This window comes from Podarcis bocagei (genome assembly GCF_964188305.1).
Source record: "Podarcis bocagei genome assembly, chromosome: 2".
NCBI classification, from domain to species: domain Eukaryota; kingdom Metazoa; phylum Chordata; class Lepidosauria; order Squamata; family Lacertidae; genus Podarcis; species Podarcis bocagei.
This window is the reverse complement of record NC_138126.1, coordinates 112,934,697-112,954,956: the sequence shown is the minus strand read 5'-3', so window position 1 is coordinate 112,954,956 and position 20,260 is coordinate 112,934,697. Positions and strand designations below refer to the sequence as shown.

The following is a 20,260-nucleotide window of genomic DNA, read 5'->3' as shown; positions in this document are numbered from 1 at the left end:
GCCTTAAAAGGCTTTTTGAGTCTATAGTAGGAAGATTTGAAAGGGCATTATTTCCCTGTCACACCAAACACATCAGATTTGAAATGCTCAGACTGAGCCAGAGTTTTCCAGGGCTTTGCTCCATAACCTACTTTCAATGCCAGGGTTCACTAACCAGTACATATAAGAGAGGTGATGGAGCTTACTATATCCCCCGACCTGAAATATTTCCCCTATCTGAGTATGTTGAAGATGGGCTGTAATTACTTTAAAGTTTCACTGAGCACATGTCTAAGTAGCATCAGACTGCAAGTGCTGTGGGAAATGCACTTTGAACATGGCTCAGAGGTACTGTACTATAATTAAATCTTGTTCCAGGATTAAGCCTGACACAAAACTAGGGCTTGGCACCTGAGCCCTGGTTCCAGTTAAGCCCTTAGGGACTACTGAACTAAATGTTTGTGTAAAACATTTTGCAACTTCTCAAGCTCAAATCTTATTGTCATTTTCAAAGCACACATTTGTTTGTTTGAATTGATCCTGAATAAAACCAGCCTGAGATGAGAGGGAAGGGGCTTGCAGATTAGAAAATGTGACTGCTTGGCAAAAGGGGAATAATAAAGGTTCATCCCTGACCCAGAAAGTGTGCTTTGGCCAGGATAACTTCAAATGTTTAGCTATATTTCTGTCGAAAAAGACCATTCCTGGTACATGGTTAAACAGCTAATGCAAGCTCTCTTTAAAGAGAGCATCCTTGCTGCCATCCAGTGGCGTAGAGTGGGGGGTGCAGGGGGCTGGGCGCACCGGGCACAACATCTGGGGGGGGGGCGCTCACACTCAAGTGCTAAAATCCATGGGTTAGGGGGCGCAAATTACTTGCCTTGCCCCGGGTGCTGACAACCCACGCTACGCCACTGCTGCCATCCCCATACAGATGGGGCAGCAGGACAGGATAAATGCTTAAAGCTCCCCGCCCTTGAGAAGGCCTTTCATAACAAACAGGTTTCAAAAGGTGCTCTCACATTTTGTGACTCATCCTTGCGCCAAGGTCAGGCTGAGAATAGTTGCATTTCTGTATTGCTGCAGGCCCTGAGAAGGGATGTATTCATATGCTGTGCTAGGAGGAGTTCTGGCCTCGAAGAGCCAGCTGCAGTACATTGTAGCTGCTACAAACTGTAGAGGTGTTGACGAATGCATATGCTCCAGTGCGTGTGAAACAAATCCAGATTTTATACTCACCGTTTGCTTCTCAATATTCTCTGGTTGGCCTCTGTTATTTTCTCCTACCAATAGGGAACCTATGTAAGGACTCTATATGGGCTCTTGGATACCCCCTAAGGGAAAAGAGCAATTTTTATTTACAACAATAACCACTTAGATCCTAAATTAACTTATGAAAGTCCATAGAACGAAGGCGTTCTGCCTCACTCTTCCACTACAGCTCCCTTAAAAGTCTAGATAAGAACAATGTACAGTAGTCTTATGGGGTGGAGGGGGCTGCTGCTGGTAGGGGGAATCACTCTAAGTAAATTTACTTAGGGAAGTTCACAGAAAGGTTTCCTGTTCTCTTCTCCCAGCAGCAGAATCCCATGCCTCTGTCAAACATTGCAGAGGGTCTTTTAAGGTGCCACACAGGGAGAAGGAAATAATAAATTTGCCTTCCATGAACTTTGTTAACTTTTCTTATGTTGCAGGAATTTATGTATAGGTTGGGGGGGTTGCCCCTCCAGCAGATATCATGCACATGCAGCCCACTACCAGAATCAGCACAATCACTTTTGTGACGTTTATTATTTGTCCCCACAAAACACTTAATCACAGTTTCTTCCTATCTATTCAAAGGGCCTTTGCTGCACGATACCAAATGTAACAATTCACTGATAAATGTATCTATGTACTGGCTCACTGGGAAAACTTCAGAAATATAGACATGTGAGCTCAGCTACTCAGCAGCCCCTCTGCCTGAGTGATAATTCCTGGCATCCTGATACCTGAGTGCCAGACAGGTAGCCATTCCAGAAATAACAAACCCAGATGAAGACAAAAGGGTATGATTAACTTGGCTGGGAAACAGGGAAGTGTAAATATATTTTTTTGTTACACTTGATGGGTGTTTGGTGGAGGGCAAGGAGAACCATGGGGCAGGGTCCAGGATGCTCAGATTACTGCCACCAGACCTCCCCTTTCATGATGCAACCGTGATGTATGAGTGATGTAGTTTTGGGGGGTGTAACATGGGGATTAGCAGCTAATAAAAGTTTGGGGGCTCTTTTGTTTGGGGCTTCCATCTTGTTCCACCTTGTGGCAGGTGGGAGTCCTGTCGCAAGAGTCTTCAGTAAAGACCAAGCCTACTGGCTGCTGTTTTGCTCTGGTATTCCTGGCTGGTGTCCTTGTTTTTTGTCCAAGGGAGCCCTCAGATTTCTCTGCTAACACTTAGGATCCAAACCCATATAAAAATCAATGATTTTGCACATACATTATTTCTACCAGACGCTATAAGGTATAATCAGGTTGCGTTCGTAGACTACATTCCTCTGTTTTCCTTATCATCCTTCCCTTACTTATATGTGTGCAAATAATATGGCTTCATGAATATAATTAAGCAAGTCTGTATTTTAACGTTTTTAACACACATCTGAAGCATTCTTTCTAGATCCCTAGCAACATCCTTGATGTTCTGAAATTTTGATTCTTGGCTTGTCCTCATTTCTCTGAACCTTGAAGACTGACATTCATTGAAACGCAATGTGTGTGTGTGCGCACGCCAGGTTTTGTGATAAGCTTTTTTCCTGACCATTCTTACATGCTTCTGCATGTTTGCTTTGGAGACACTGAAAGCTTCACCATTTTGGATCTACAGAACAATATATACTTATGTACCATTTTACTGGGACTCAGGTGGGATTGTGGTCTAAACCACTGCACCTCTTGGGATTGCCAATTGGAAGGTCAGCGGTTTGAATCTGCACCACGGGGCGAGCTCCCATTTTTCTGTCCTAGCTTCTGCCAATCTAGCAGTTTGAAAGCATGCCAGTGCAAGTAGATAAATAGGTACCACTGTGGCAGGAAGGTAAATGGCGTTTCTGTGTGTTCTGACTTCCATCACAGTGTCCCATTGCGCCAGAAGTGGGTTTGTCATGCTGGCCACATGACCATGACCACTACCTGCCTTAACAGTATTTTCTTCTGAATATATCAAAAGAATATTCAGGAGGAATCACAAGAGGAGGACTCTTCTCCTCTTACTACATTATTACTACATTATACTACATTAGTGTCACCTTTCTGTGACTACAACACCTCATCGACTATACTTTATAGTAGGGTCTATTCTCCAATAGCTACAGATCCAGTTGTTTTGTAGCTCACACCCATAAAGATGCCCATCTTCTGGTGCAACAATGATCATCATATTCCTTGTAAGTCTGGAATTCATACATCTGAAGTATATATTTATATTTGCTACTCTACTGCTCAAAGGAATTGCAGAAAAGTAGATTGCACTGTCACCATGTGCAGCTGCCTCAAATGCCTTTCTCTGTAGTTCGTAGATTATATGAAACACTTTATAGAATATCAGTTAGAAACATCCTTGATTCTTACGGTTACATTAAGGTAGTTATTTACTATAATAAAAAGGGGTGATATCAATAGAAAATTTAACTTGTTTTCACCCGCTGATGCAACTCCAAGCAGGTTTACTCGGAAATAAGAATCACTCAACACATTAGGACTTCCTTATGAGCGAACATAAGAGAATTGAGCTGTGAACAGGAAGCAGTGGAGAACAAATCCGGGCTCTGCTTAGCAACCACTGTGTTCTGCTCCCTTACCTGGAAAAATAATTATGCTCTCTGGAATTTTATAACCCAGTCAGTGAAGAAACGGCGATGACAGAACCAGCCACAATACCATAAAAAGCAACGTGAGCCCTAACAGCAGCCGTTTTTTCAACTATAGGTTCTCAGTGTTGCAACTTGGCAAAGCAGTTAATACAGTGGTACCTCGGGTTACAGACACTTCAGGTTACAGACTCCCAGTGGCGTAGCGTGGGTTGTCAGCACCCGGGGCAAGGCAAGTAATTTGTTCCCCCTAACCCGTGGATTTGCGCCCCCTAACCCGTGGATTTGCGCCCCCTAACCCTAACCCCCAGATGGTGCGGCCGGGCCCCCTGCACCCCCCACGCTACGCCACTGCAGACTCCGCTAACCCAGAAATAGTACCTTGGGTTAAGAACTTTGCTTCAGGATGAGAACAGAAATCGCGCAGCAGTAGCAGGAGGCCCCATTAGCTAAAGTGGTGCTTCAGATTAAGAACAGTTTCAGGTTAAGAACAGACCTCCAGAATGAATTAAGTTCTTAACCCAAGGTACCACTGTACAAACATTGGTAGTAGTGAGCAAGGTGGTAGTTGTAGGAACATTGGATTCACCACTGGAAGAATCAACTCTGAGGCAGGTCTACTGACTTGGGAATGGAATGACTTCAGCATCTTTGCTGTATCAGTACGCTAACCCCACAAACACTTTTGTGTTCTAACCCTGGTTGGCATGATATAAAGCAGGAGACAGTCTGTGTGATTCATTTTCTTACAGGCAGTGTTAGAAACCTCCCCAGATGCCAGGCATGTTTTGCAACTGGTGTGAGTCCAACTGCGACCATGTGGCTATCTCTGGATGCTAGGTTAGCGACTGACATCTCTATCTGGCTGGCCCCTCCAGCTTTCTTAAGCAGGTAAGCAGAATAACTTATTTGTTGCATTTACTGTGTATCCCACCTTTTTCTCCAAGGAGTGCATGGTTCACCCACCTCCTGTTAATCCATACGACAACCCTGTGAGGTAGGTTAAGAGACTCTGACTGGCCCAAGATAACCCAGTAAGTTTCCTGACTGAGGATTCGAACCCTAATCTCCTGTGTCCTAGTCTGTCACTCTTAACCACTACACCACATTGACTTCCTAGAGCACTTCTGCTATGGAGCAGCTATATAAATAAAGTAGGTAAATAGTTATGGGGAAAGCAATGTGTCACTTAGAGAAGGATTTTAAATATTTTCCTTGAATCTTGAATGTGTTTGTTTCTGAATTGTTTTATCTGATGTTTTAATATGTTGTAAACCACTCTGAGATTTTTTTCTTTAAAATATCAGATGGTATAGAAAGAATAACAATAACAACAACAACATCCTACTGCAAAAAGGTGTTTACACATTCTATTGTGGTGAGCATAAACTAGGTTTAAGGTACCATTTGGTGATTAGTTTATACAGTCGTACCTTGGATACCAAACTCCTTGGTACTCGGACGTTTTGGCTCCTGAACGCAGCAAACCCGGAAGTGAGAGTGTTCTGGTTTGCAAACGTTCTTCAGAACCCAAATGTCTAATGGGACTTCCGCGGCTTCTGATTGGCTGCAGGAACTTCCTGCAGCCAATCAGAAGCCACACTTTGCTTTCTGAATGTTTTGGAAGTTGAATGGACTTCCAGAACAGATTTTTTTTTCTTATGTAGTTCACGCACTCTAGATCTATTGCATTGATTTTTGCCCTTGAAAAGCTCTTATTGAGAAACTGGTTTTATTCTGGAAATAAAACCTTGTTGAGGATTGATTGTGCATGATCCCATTACATGTCCATTTGAAAACAGATGTAGGCAGTCCTGTCAATGGGGGAGGTGTATGTATCCATACCTGCCCACTGATGTTGTGAGTGGGGCACATGCCAAGACTGCAATAACCACTTCCTTCTCAATTCATTTGGGGCATGTGCAGAAAGGAAAACACATGGATAACCTGATCAAGGGGAGAGCTTTCAAACATTTCAGTTAACCACGCCCACCCTTGTGGGTGGCAGGATCTAGAATCAATCTAGATTACGTTGAGGTTGAGCACGGATGATTACAGATTTAGGAAAACTTTATTTTTGTGCTACAAACAGGTTAGGGTGTATGCAGCCTTACAATATTGCAACTGATATGAGCACACAGACAAAGCTAAAACCACTCTGCATGACCTATAGCTGTTAGGCTCAAAGCAGAACAAAAAGAAAGCAGTACAGCAGGACAATGGAATTCCAAAGCTTTTATATTTCGGGAGTGCCTGAAGTCTCTTTGCTAGAAACACAAACATTGAGGAAACAACAACAAATATGTTTAAAATGCTGGCATGTGATGTTAAATAGCCAGTCTAAGTATAACCAATAACTGAAAATAATATTCTGTTTCTGGGGTGGGGGAAATCACCAAAATAGACCTCGTTTCTAATTCACAGTCTAACAAAGTGATCCTTAGAACAATTAACATTATGGACTGTCAGAAGTATTCAAACCAAAGTAACAAATGCAGCGCATGGCAGGCAAGCAAAGACCAGACCCAGGAGAACAGTGCACAGTAGATTTGGAATGCAAATCAAAATGCAACCTGACATGTCCTTTGTTCTTTCCCCCATGGAAAATCCACTTTAAATGCTTCCCATGTGCCCTTTTTGTAAGCTTATCATCTGAACGGATCACGGAAAATTAGGCAAAAAGGATCTATTACACATTTTTAAGAGTAGGGGAGAGACTGTCTCAGAAATGCTACAACGGGATAATCAGAGGGAGGCCCATTACTGTCCCTCATGCTCTGTTGCTGCTGCAATCTTTTAATCTTTTATTTGCTTAAGAGCAATTTTCCCTTGAGCACATATATCAAATACCATACACTACTCTCCCTTCTCATGGTAAAAGTTATTTTAAGTCACCCAAACTAATGCTGCTAGCTCCCATCAAAACATGGGGCATTGACCAAAAAAAATAATATGATCGGGGTTTATCAGTGTAAGGATAATCCGCTTAACCAATTTAAATGTAATTTATGGAAAGGTATGTATCACATTTTAAATTGTTTAAGGAAACAAAATCTGAGCAATTCCCTCCACTGAGAGAATAGTGACCCAGTGTTCTGAAATAAGCACTTGGAAATAGCTCTGTTACCACCCTGTATGCCTCCCCCCTCTGCCCCAAAATGAAAGGCTTCTATCCCTCTTTAAAAGCATCACTATTCCACATGTAATGTCCGGTCAAGCATAATATGCCTCTCTGGAGATTCACCTGCTGGTATTCAGATGTTCCTATAGCTAATATTAATGGGCTCAAACTGAATACAAAACCTCAGCAGATTTTCTTGTAGCTCTTGCAGCTAGTAGATAAGCTACCTATGGTTCACATTGTGAGCTGTATTTCAGTAATATTTAAGGGTCATGCCAACCCTATCACTTACGGAAAATGTCCTGCCTACAGACGTTCAAATTCAGAGCTAACTAAAAGCAGTTAATTTTGTTCTGAATATGAATAGTAGGCAATTATGACTCATAAAAAGTTTAGATTCAGAATCATGATTCAGTAGCAGGTAATGGAAAATGTAATGCTGGTGATCAGCAAGAGGTTTAAGGACTCTCTCAAGGCAAGTCTCAAAAAAATGTAGTATAAACACCGACAGCTGGGAAACACTGGCCTGCAAGCGCTGCAACTGGAGAACAGCCTTTATCAAAGTGGACTTTGAAGACACTCGAACTCAGGACCAAAGGGAGAAACGTGCCAAGGAGGAGGCACGTTTGGCAAACCCTCACAGTGATCAACTTCCGCCAGTGCTAGATTTATGTATAGGCTAAGTAGCCTGAAGCCTAGGGCCTCTAGATCTAGGGGACCTCACCAACCTGCCCGCTCCCCAGCGCCGCAGTCTTCACTCTCCCAAAATTGCAAACCAAAGACTTCATGCAAGGGCAGGGCAACTTGGGCCTCTAAATCTAGGGGGCCTCGCCAGCCTGCCCACTCCCTAGCACTGCTCTCCCACCCAGAAACCTATGTCCCCACTGTGTAAGGATGTGTGGATCCAGAATTGGCCTCCACAGTCACTTACGGACAGACTCACTGTTAAGACAGTGTTCATGGAAGACAATCTTACTCGGCTATGCGTGATCATCAAAGAAGATGATATTCTATAGTTTTGCCTTTTCAAAGGAGAAGATAGATAATAATTATTTGGACTCAGGAATTGGGTCTGGAGAAAAACCCAGTTTTCAATGAGTTTAGAGGAAGAATTTGAAAATGTCTCATGATGGAAAGTGGTGTGCGTGTTTGGAGTAAAACAGATGTTTCTTCCAAAACATCTGGAGAACACCAGGATAGAAGAGACTGGTTTAATCTCAGGAGATTCCCAAGAAGTGGGGTTTCATCTTAGAAACAACCCAGAATCTTTAAATACTAAAGCGGGGGGGGGGGGGGACACACCATGTCAAGGTCCTGCAAGGCAACATAGGTTGCTGCTCCACAGCACTTGATACTATTTAAAAAAAAAAAAACTTCCAAGAGGATTACCAGAACCACCACATTGTTTATTATATACTTTATAAATGCTGCTGCTTTGGGAAAGCTGGGAAATAAAACGCACCATCATTGCTCTCAAGACTTCCGTCTTGCTGCTTTCACCCTTCTCTCGTGGAGAGCTGAGGGAATCAACCTTGAAGCATCAAGCATGCTGAGAAGAGTCCTCTTCCACTCTGAACTGTGTTTATTGCTTGCCCATTAATTTTTATTTTTATTTGTTCTTACATATAAAGCCTGGGTTGTTTATCTGCAGTAATGAATTGTTTGTTGAATTGTTGATATTGTATTATTTGAATTTATTAAACTTTATAAAACTAGTTTCTCATCCCACCATGTTTTGAATTCTGAAGAATGGATGTCTGTTGTTAGCTGCTTCAACTGTAGTTCGCTGTGGAAAGGTGGCATATCAACAGGAGACAAGCTACAAGGGTAATCACACAGTAGTACGGTAATTCTAGAATTTTATTCTTTAAACTGCCTTCTGGGTTACCTTTCAAAGATGTGGAAAAGAGAAACAATTTGTGCCATTATGGATATTATTGATAAATCCTCTTCACTGAACATTTCAATCCCCAAGTGGGGAACAGTGAAACAAAATAACAGTAACATGATACAGAAAAAGGAATATACAAAAACGGCAAAACCTATAAAAACAAGTCCAGTAAGTAACAACCAAATTAACAGATCTATTGTAAAGCAAAACAAAAGTTAAGGGTTTGCAATTTAACAAAATACCTAGGTAAAGAAAATACGGCATTTAACCACAGGTGTCTGCAGGAATAAAACACCAAAAAAGGAAGCAGCCCAATTTCTAAAAAAGAAAAGGATTATTAGAGTATGTACATTGTGTTTTAGGTTCTACAAATGCTAGCAGCTCTCTTTAAAAAAGAAAGCAAGCAGGGGTGGTGGGGTGGTCTGCAGATTGTGATTCACTGAAGAGCTCCCCCCTTCCCCTGTGGACGCAAATGGAAGGAAGCAAATGGCCTTAGCAACAGTTCTCACCTCCTCTGTCAGCTAGTGCACCCGAATCACCTTTCCTCAAGAAGGCCTCACTCTGTGGTTTGTGAACAACTGAATACCTTTCACCTTTAAAACCTGTGCAAGTTCTCACTCAACAATATCAAGCACATTGTGTCAGAAGTAGCTGCCAACCTGGGAGAGGCAGACACTAGGAGTCAGCCTAGCAGATAAGTACAGTAGTAAAATATTAGGCTCCTTCACCCTTTCCCTTAACAAAAACACATACTGTACTGTAGTTCCTGCCATTTGAACCTAGGCTGCCCACCCCAGGTAAAGGTAAAGGGACCCCTGACCATTAGGTCCAGTCGTGACCGACTCTGGGGTTGCGGCGCTCATCTCGCTTTATTGGCCGAGGGAGCCGGCGTACAGCTTCTGGGTCATGTGACCAGCATGACTAAGCCTCTTCTGGTGAACCAGAGCAGCACACGGAAACGCCGTTTACCTTTCCGCCTTACCTATTTATCTACTTGCCCTTTGACATGCTTTCAAACTGCTAGGCTGGCAGGAGCAGGGACTGAGTAACGGGAGCTCACCTCATCGTGGGGATTCGAACCGCCGACCTTCTGATTGGCAAGTCCTAGGCTCTGTGGTTTAATAATAATAATAATTTATTATTTATACCCCCCCCAATCTGGCTGAGTTTCCCCAGCCACTCTGGGCGGCTTCCAATCAAGTGTTAAAAACAATAAATATTAAAAACTTCCCTAAACAGGGCTGCCTTCAGATGTCTTTTAAAGAGAAGATAGCTGCTTATTTCCTTCACATCTGAAGGGAGGGCATTCCACAGGGCGGGCGCCACTACCGAGAAGGCCCTCTGGCTGGTTCCCTGTAACTTCACTTCTCGCAATGAGGGAACTGGCAGAAGGCCCTCGGTGCTGGATCTGTGTCCTGGCTGAATGATGGGGGTGGAGACGCTCCTTCAGGTATACAGGACAGAGGCCGTTTAGGGCTTTAAAGGTCAGCACTAAGACTGTGGGCTTAACCCACAATGCCACCTGTGTCCCCCCACCCCAGGCAAAGGGGTATAAAACAAGAGGGCCATGACCATCTCCCCATATGCTTGGTTGCGGCCATGGGCATAGCCAAGATTTTTGGGGGGTGGAGGTGTAGTTATCTACGATGCAAATTGTCATTTATTTACTTTATTTAGTGGGGGGGGCAGTTTCCCCCCACTAGGCTAATGGGAGTTGCAGAGAGCACCTGGTGCTGCAGGAGGGAAACAAACCAAGATGGCAGCCGACACCTTACTCTGCGTGGCACGTGTGGACGTAGCCTCACTACGCCCCCCCCCCACTCCTGTTTCCGCGCGCTCGAATTCCGGCTCCAATCGGGGCGCGTTCCACGCAACGAAGGCGCGCGCCTCAGAGCCCCTCGCGCCTCGACGTGAGCCGTCGGTTAAAAGAAGTTCCCTAAAGCCCACGTCCTCTCCCGTCATGCACCGCAGCGGCGAAAGCGTGCGGGTGGGGGGAGGAAGGAGCAGCTCCGCTTTCCCGCGAATTCAGTTCAAAGGAAGCAGGAGGGGGAGGGGGGGAGGCGAGCTCCCAGCGGCGAAGCGCGCGGTCCAACCAAACTCTCGCGGAATCATTCTGCCGTCACTTCTGGGCGGGCTCTGGGCCGGCCAATGGAGCGGCGCGGCGCCAGGGCGCGGGCCAATGGGCGCTCGGCGGAGGGGGCGGGAGCGGCTGGCGGCGGCGCCGTCGGGTTTGGCTGGAGCAGAGAGGGCGCTTGAGGAGAACCGATCGGCGGCGGGGCGAGTTGGCGGAGTCGAAGCGCTGCCCACTTCCTCCGCCGCGCCTCCTGGCCCTCGCGGGCCGCCGCTCCCCGCGTCTCCCGCCACGCGACCCGGCCCCGTCGGAAAGGGCCCTCTCCCTCCCCTCCCACCATGGCTCCTCAGAAGCACGGCGGCGGAGGAGGCGGCGGCGCGGGGCCCAGCTCGGCTGCTCCTAGCGGAGGGGGAGGCGCCGTCGCGGCCACCGCCACGGGCGGAGGCGCGGGCGGCGGTGGTGGCAGTGGCGGCGGGTTCGGCGGCGGCTCGACCTCGGCCGCCGCGCCGGGCGGCAAGTCCGGCGGCGCCGTGGGAGGCCTCGGCAGCGGCTACTCGGGGGGCGGCAGCGGCTGCGGCTCCTCGGCGTCGTCGGCAGCGGCCTCCTCGGCTGCGGCCCTCCCGCCGGTGAAGAAGCCGAAGATGGAGCAAATCCAGGCCGACCACGAGCTCTTTCTGCAGGCCTTCGAGAGTGAGCTTCGTGGGGGGGGAGGAGGGAGGGGGGCCCCCCGAAAATAACAACCGTTCCCGTCCCTCCCCCCTCCCGCCCGAGTCGAGGCGTGATGGGCGGAGGAGAGGGAGCAGCATCGGCCGCTTATTGTGGGGCGGCGGGGCTGCCTTCCTTTCCCCCCTGGCGCGCGCGGGTCCTTCGGCGGGAGGTGGTTCCCCCCCTTCTTTCGGTTGGGGAGGGGTGCTCTGCAAGCAATGCTGTTGCTCCTCTGCCAGGGTTGTCAGCCCCCAGGGCTGCCCGTGGGGGGAAACCCGCGCCCTGCCTAATTGTTACATTAATGAGGCCGTGCCACACACGCTCCACCTCGAAGGATTTTAAGGAGTAGTCAGATTGCGCCTCTCGGTAGGATTACCTTTCGGGGCTCGGGAGAGCCGCGGGGGGCGTTGTAAGTTGATACTATGTTGTTACGAGTGTCTTCTTCATCTCTCCCGACCCCTTGAGAGCTCATTGGGAAGCTGGTCTTCCTAAGCGATTGAAGGACTCCTTGTCCCACAAAAGATCATTTTCGAAGCTGAGGTTTTATGAACTGTAAGGAAAGTCAAGGGGGGATGGATGTATGGAGGGTTAGGGAATTGGTCTCTGGTTTTGGACCTTAAAAAGGTTGGTTATTCTATTTGGGGCAAAAATTGCAGACTTGTCATTTTGAGTTGTATGGTGAAGGCTGAAGGTATGGATAAGGCTGGTCAAGGAGGAGTGGAGAACTCGAGAAGGAAACTTGTGATCAGGAATTAGTCTGAAGAATGTGGCCGATTATTTGGTAGCCTTACAAAATTGCCTTATGTATAGAAAAAAGGTTTTAACTGCCACCCCTTTTTAAACATTGCAACAACTAGTTTTTAAAGTGAAACGGTTCAGTCCCTAGAACTTTCATCTAACAAGACAGCAGCTTAACAAAAACATTGGGGGGGGGGACAGCAGTTGCTCTTAGAACACTTAAAGCACATCTTCTGATTCTTGTAAAATGAAATTGTGAATGATAAATCTGTACACTTTATAGAGTAAGATTTTAAAGTTGGATTAGGAAGGAACTAGTGTGTTTCCCAGAAGTCAGTTTTCTAAGAATTTAAGATGTTTTCTTCCACTAAATTATAAATTTTCAGAGATGTTGTAGAAATGTTGAAGGGTTCTATGCTGACAGGCATAACTCTGGTTAAGCATCTGAATATTCTTCCTCCTTTGTGAACTTTGTGTTTCATAGGAGCTAAGTAGTCAAGACTTTGCTAGCAAGATAGAATGTATTATATCCAAGGGCATATGCTGCTGTTGGTTATTCAAGTGTCAGGGATGCAAAATTGGCTTCTGGAAATACTCAATTCCACAAAAGTATTTTTAATCTATCTTATTGGATCTACTGCTGTATGTTATGGGTGTTTGTTTTCAAATATATACTGCCATATTTCCCAGTAGTAGATGGGTAGTGGTCACAGTAGTGGTCACTTGGTTGTAGCTGATAGTGATTAGGTTGCTGCTTGAAAGTGCCCACTTGCTTCATTACAGTCTAGGTATTTATGTACTACACATGTTTGGTATGAATGGATAATGTTGTATATTCAAAAATTTAATGTGTTTCAGGGAAAAGCTAGTAAAGTGTCAAATTTTCTGCTTTGTAAAAGACTGCTCTATTTTCTCTCACAGAACCAACACAAATATATAGATTTCTACGCACCCGCAATCTCATAGCTGTGAGTAACTGTTAATCCTTTATTTTAATTTTTTGACCCACTCGTGGCAATGTTGAATTGACTTTTTTCATTTTCTGTTGCAGCCAATATTCTTGCACAGAACTCTCACATATATGTCCCACAGAAACTCTCGAACAAATATCAAAAGGTAACTTCGTATATTAAAAATGTTTGTTATTTAATATGTTAGCGTCCTCCCCTCTTTAGCAACTGAGATGATGATAATAGTAGGGTACTGCCTATGTATAGTATGAATGATAACTTTATCCAAAATTGGGACCTAAATTCTTTTTGTAAACTTCACTTGGAAATGAACTTAATGACCACATAACATGTACATATGTAATGAAGCCTTGTATTTGTCTTAAATTTTCATGTGGTTTGGTTTGCAATGTGAGCTTGCAAGTGGTAGTTTTTCAGAGATTCACTTTGCTGATGCATAGCAATGAAAAATATCAACTGTTTGCTGTCAAAGATGAAATCACATTGCATAAAAAATGTATATACTTCATAAGTAATTGGGAGTGTTTAGTAATTAATTAACATTGTATTGTGCTTGCTATTTAGCTGTTACTGCTTGTGGTACTTCCATCTTAAGTCACAATGCTTTGCTTCAGGTCAATGTGGGTAATACTTTATATTTTCTTTAAACTTAGCCTCTCAGTAAAAAATAATTATAGACAATGTCTGTGGGAAAGTAAAGAAAAATGGTAATCCAAACTAACTTCATTTTTGAGCTTCTACAGTGGGTTTAGCAATCAGGAGCCTTGAAATACTAATACACTTCAAAATAATTAAAACTGCCTTTAGCTTTGAGTGCTTGCAACGTAATGTTTTTATCTCAGATAACCTATAAAGATTAAATTTGTAACTCCACTTGAATGGAATTAGTGGCGCAGAACATTGTTTGAGTCAACAAGATACGCATAAGATACGTCAGAGGATGGAAAAAAAACAAAGCGATAAAATGTACACTGAAGGAATGGGGTATGCTTGCCACAGAAAAGGGAACTACAATGGGAGTTAATTCTTAGGCATATAGCATTGCTGTTGCCCATTAACATGAATTGTTCTCGAAAGCCATTTAAAATAAAGCAAGAACCAACAGATTTAAATAATGTAAAAATAGGTCTAATTAGTCAGAAGACTATAGTGGAGTATAGGTCAGTAGACATCTAGGAATTAGGTTTGTGTGCTGTAGGGTGTTAGTGCAAACAGAGGGATGAATCCTTGGTCATGTTCTGAGTCTGGGACGTTTTGTCAAATAACTTGTAATGGTCAGTGCTGCTACCGGATGATAGGGAGCATCAGCTACATATAGGTGTATTTTTTTGGTATGTCTTTGTTTCAATGTAGTTGTGGTATTGAAAGAGTATGGCTATTTAAGGACTCATAGAATTCCTCGAACTAAATCTGTTTTCTTTCCAGAAATATCTTACATTTAGCGACAGTATGGGAGCCTGCTTTTTCTGCTACTGCAGATAGCCAAGGAATATTTTTTTAGTGCAACGTCTATACTTAGTATATATTTCTGCAGTGTGATGGAGAAAGATGAAATTGGCTGTGTTTGCACATCATGGTAAACCATAAACCATGGATTGCCATGTTCAAATGAATTGTGCTTGCTTTACTCCTCAGCCACATTGGGAGGAACCAAATTGTGATCACTGGCTTAGCAGTCCAAACAAGTGATCATGGTTTGGTTTGGTTTGCTCTTTAAAGAAAACCATACTGATAAGCCAATGTTTCTTCTTGGCATACCAGTTATAGCTTGAGCAAAATAAACTGGTTCCTAATTGGGCTGTAACACTAAATTGGGGGTCATGGGTTTGTTTTCTCCCATCCCAAGAGGGAAGTAGCAAAATAGCTGCTATTCTCTTGTGCATAGTAAGTCATAGCTTACTGTGATATGCAAAAGCTGCCATTGTGTATGTTTCTCTCTACTGCTGCTAATTGGTAGACAGCATTGGTAAATGCCACATTTCACTCTGAAAAGGCCTAGATTCTTAGCTTTAATCTTTAATTCATGTTTGCATATAGTTAGTTGACTGGTAAACATTTGGTAAGAAAGAACTGCATCCAAGAGGCCAGGCAGTGAATCTTTTGTAAATGAGATCTGTTGGTTGTTTCCAGCAATGTGGTATAAATGACAGTGTGACGTAAATGACTATTAAAATGTGTTAAGGGCTAGTAACTATGTGTGATATTCATAAGAATATTAATGTGCAAGCACAGCCATGAGAATTGCAAAATAAGGTCACCTGAATTGTAGGTGAATGATGGTCATGTCAACTGTGTTCTGCGAGAAGCAAAAACAACAATGTTGTTGAATACATTTTTATTCTGTCTTTTCCTGAAGTGTACTCTCAAGGCAGCTCGCAGCTACAAATAATAAAGTACAAAGAATTAAACCGTAAAAGCCATCAGTTTAAACAGAGAGACCAAATTAGGAGAATGCTTGCTGAAATAAAATTGTCTCTACCACCCGCCAAAGGACAGGGTGTATTATGGGGGCCAAACCATACCTCTGTAAAAGAGTTATTTCACAATATGGATGCCACAGGTGAGAAGGCCCACTTTTGTGCTTGCTCACCATTCCTCAGATAGCAGGGGAACACGGAAGAGGGCCTCCCATTATGGAATCTAGAGGAGACCCATAACAGACGTTCTGGACAGATTCATGCAGGAGTCAGTGTTTCCTCGCCTCACTGTTTAGGACTCCCAAAAATCAAAAGGCTGGAGCTGGTTCACCACAACATGGTCAGGTATCTTAATCAAAAATGCAGATTAGAAACTGGGCAGAACTCGTTCATATTGGAGAGAAGTGCAAGGATATCTTCAAGAGTGTCTTCACAATTACTTAATTGCTGTCAAACGACCTCTGCAACCCAAACTCTGTTCTGGCTGCATTTACAAGCCATGATGAACAAAGATCATGCTGTGGACAAGAATCTTGTCCACATTCTCAGATTGTGCAAAATGAAAAGTATAAGGCATGGGGAGGTCTGAAAAGGTGCTTTAGAGCAAACTGCAGGACTTCTCACAGGCATCTGGTTGGACATTATAAGAAACATGACAACAGGCCTTTCGTCTGATCCATCAGGGCTCTTACGTTTGCAAAGGGCAGTACAAAGCAGGAGATCCCATATAGATTCTAGCGAGAAAATGGTTACTTAGCAGAGTTGTACACCCCCACTCTCCTATTAACAAAACGTATCACATTTCCCTTCGCCACGAACAAATGACCCACAGGGAATGATACTTAAATTCCACAAAGTCGAGAGTTCTGTGCTTTAAGCTGGATCCAACCAAGACAAAGGTGCTTTAGGGGACATGAACAAATGACCTCGCAGGGAACGATATTTAAATTCCACAAAGTCAAGAGAGTCAAAGTCGAGAGTTCCAGGGAGGAAGGAATGTGTTTGGAGCATTGGAGGGACTTGTAAACAAGGGTGTTTATGAGGAAAGTTTGAGGGGGAAGCCTGCAGTGCTGTCTCATGGTGCATGTAGGACCAAGAGACATTGACAGCAAGGGAGCTGCTTCAGTGACCTGCAACACCAGTACCATGTTTGTCTTCCTACCTGAGAATGCAAAACTGCACCTGCAGGGAGTACAAGCTAGTTGCCTTGCTGGAAGAGAAGCTACAGCAACTTTAGGCAGAAAAGCAGGACTGTCAGGAGCCATGCCGTGTCTCTCGAGCTACAAAATCAATTTCATGTCCTCACCTCAGATACTGATTCTCAGCCTGAGGAGCAAGAACTACAACTGCAGGCCTTGGAATACATTGAGGTAGTAGTGGACAGTGGACAGAATGATTTCTGTCGCTCCCCAGAGAAGAAAAGATGTGTGGTGGCAGAGGACGGGGCAGCAATGTGTGGAGGAATGACTGGTGGTTTTAGTTGTCCCTACCCGAATGCACAAAGTACAGGAAGCAAGCAAGAAGAACTTGAGCTCTTATAGGATGACAAATATGACCCAATAAGCATTGCTGAAACTTGGTGAGATGAGACTCATGACTGGAATGTAGAAACTGAGGGGTACAACCTGCTCAAAATAAATGATGTGTACACTTGTGACGATATCTAAGATTTTGAGCATGGAAGGCAGATTGTGTAAAAATTGTAGGAAAGGGAAAGAACAGTGATCTTACTGCAGGAGCTTTTGGATGTAATCTCAGAACCTCTGTCTATAATCTTTGAGAATTCTTGGAGAACAGGTGAAGTCCCTGTAGATTGGAGGTGGCCAAATATTGTCCCCATCTTAAAAGGGGGGGGGGCGGAGAGAATACCCAGGTAACTACCGACTGGTGAGCTTGACATCAGTGCCTGGAAAGGTCCTAAAACAGATAATTAAACTGTCATGCTGTGATTACTGAAACCCATTATGGGTTTCTCAAAAACAAGCCATGCCAGATGAATCTTGTTTTTCTTTTTTTATATATAGTTACCAGCTTAGTGGATTAGGGGAGTGCTGTGGATGTAGTGTACCTTGATTTCAGTAAGGCTTTTGACAAAGTCCTTCATAATATTCCTGTACAGAAGCTGGTAAAATGTAGACTGGACAAAGTAACTTTTAGGTGAATTTGACTGACCAAACCCAAAGAGTGTTCATGAATGGTTCCTTGTCATCCTGGGAAAAAGTGACAAGTAGGGTGCCGCAGGGTTCTGTCCTGAACCCTTTGTTGTTCAACATCTTTATAAATGATTTGGATGATGGAATTGAGGGGATGTTAATCATTATTGCAGATGAGAGCAAACTGGGAGGGGTAGCTAATGCCACTGAAGACAGAATTGGGATTCAAAATGACCTTAACAGATTGGAGAACTGGGTCAAAATTAACCAAATTAATTTCAGTAGAGAGAAATGCAAGGTTCTATACTTAGACAGGAAGAACCAGCTGCACAAATATAAAATGGGGGACAGCTGGATTGCCAGTAGTATACAGTGGTACCTCAGGTTACAGACGCTTCAGGTTACAGACTCCGCTAACCCAGAAATAGTACCTCGGGTTAAGAACTTTGCTTCAGGATGAGAACAGAAATCGTGCGGCGGCAGTGGGAGGCAGTGGTTCTTCATGTTAAGAATGGACCTCCAGAACGAATTAAGTACTTAACCCGAGGTATCGCTGTATATGAAAAGGATATTGGGATCATAATAGACCAAAAGAGTCAACAGTGTGATGCAACAGCAAAAAAAAACACGCCAGTGCTATTTTAGGTTGCATCAACAGAAATATAGCGTCCAGATGAAGGGAAGTAATAGTACTGCTCTATTCTGCCTTGTCAGCCACACTGTGTCCAGTTCTGGGTGCTACAATTTGAGAAGGACAAGCTGGAATGCATGCAGAGTAGGACAGTCAAGATGATCAAGCGTCTGGAAACAAAGCCTTATGAGAAGTGGTTGAGGAATGTTGGATATGTTTCGCCTGGAAAAGAGGAGACAGAGGAGATATTGAAAGGGCTGTCACATGGAAGGCGGAGCAGGCTTGGGACCTGAACCAATGGATTCAAGTTACAAGAAAGGAAGTTACTAGTAAACATCAGGAAGAGCTTTCTGACAATAAGAGCTGTCAATGGAACTGACCCCCTTGGAAGGTGGCAGATGCTTCTTCCTTGGATGTTCTAAAGCACAGGTTGGATGGCTACCTGTCAAGGATGCTTTAGCTGAGATTCCCGCATAGCAGGGCTTTGGACTAGATAACCCTTGGTGTCACTTCCCCCATCTTCCCTCCGTGTGTGTGTGTTTAGATTGTAAGCCTGCGGGTAGCGCATGTTCTGTTTTGCTCATGTAAGCAGCTCCGAAAGCCTTTTTGGCTGAAGAACAGGGTACAAATTCTACAAATTTAGTACCCTGTCTTTATAAACCCAGTTGTAAGGACACACAATGGAAGCTAGCAGAGTGTTGGACAAGGCTCCTTGAAAAAGGGTATTGAATCCTAGCGTCACACGCATGCTCATCTGATTCAGGAGATTGTTGCATCAATCAGCCTAGTGGGCAGAGATAGGAGATTTATGCTTCCTTCCCCCAAATAGATACTCGTAAGCAACATGTCTATTTTCTCACCCAGAATCAAATCGTGGATGAACTTTGTTTCTTTGTTAACTGACCCTGTATTCACCCACAACATTCGAAGACTTGGTGGATTGCTAGCAAGGCTACCTCAGTTCGCAGGACTGAAGGATGGATCAGGAGAGACACTTGTGTGATATCTCAGCTTCCGATTACCTGGCGTGTTCTTCCCTATCCCATACACCTTCCTACACATATCCAGTAACATGGCCCCATCTGTCTTGCTTCAGAAACATACTCCCAATATAAACAGTCAAAAAGCATTTCCCGAATATTTAACAACGGTTCCACACATAAGCCTTCAAGTGCTTATGTTCTGCATGGGCAGAGACTAAACTATATATTTTAAGCCCTAAGCTGCAGAGATGTCAAAATGTTCGCTTTTTATTCTTCAGAGTAGTCAAAGCAAATATAAAATGCTACAACCACAGTTACTAGCTTTCTGAATATAAGGCAGCTGAGTGAGTTTGGCGTGGATTGTCTTGTATAAATATATATTCATGTTTCCGTTTGAGTAAATTATTTACAAAGCAATGAAAATAGCATTGCTTAAGCCTTTAAGGAACTTGCACTATTTCCTTTTTTTACTTTTGTCCTTTGCCTTACAGATTATACTTAGACCTTATTTGAAATTTCCTATTGTTGTATGAAGATTCTCTCATATTTGTATTTTTTGTCCTTAGAATTGGAAAGGGAAGTACCTTCCAATTATATATACTTATTTAATTTCTCAGTCTTTTACAACTTGAGAAATAGAAGTATTAAAGGTTGACGAGTGCAGTCAGGTATGGGATTTCAAGATCTATTTGATAAGAAACCAGCTTTTTCTCAATTGTGAATTATTTTCACTTTGACAGGCTGATCTAAACGATTGC

At 43.8% G+C, this 20,260-nt stretch overlaps 1 protein-coding gene across 3 annotated transcripts in view; it reads left to right on the top strand.

Moving 5' to 3' along the window:
• Window positions 1-11,068: 11,068 nt before the first annotated feature.
• SUZ12 (SUZ12 polycomb repressive complex 2 subunit) overlaps window positions 11,069-20,260 on the top strand; it is a 31,588-nt gene continuing 22,396 nt past the window's right edge. For 2 of the 3 annotated variants that reach the window (XM_081181310.1, XM_081181308.1), the window contains exons 1-3: window positions 11,071-11,594; window positions 13,269-13,315; window positions 13,399-13,463. In XM_081181310.1, the coding sequence (XP_081037436.1) occupies window positions 11,243-11,594; window positions 13,269-13,315; window positions 13,399-13,463 (464 nt within the window). In that variant the 5' untranslated portion in view covers window positions 11,071-11,242. Of the gene's footprint in view, window positions 11,595-13,268; window positions 13,316-13,398; window positions 13,464-20,260 lie in introns of all 3 variants that reach the window. The other variant, XM_081181309.1, reaches the window with a different exon arrangement.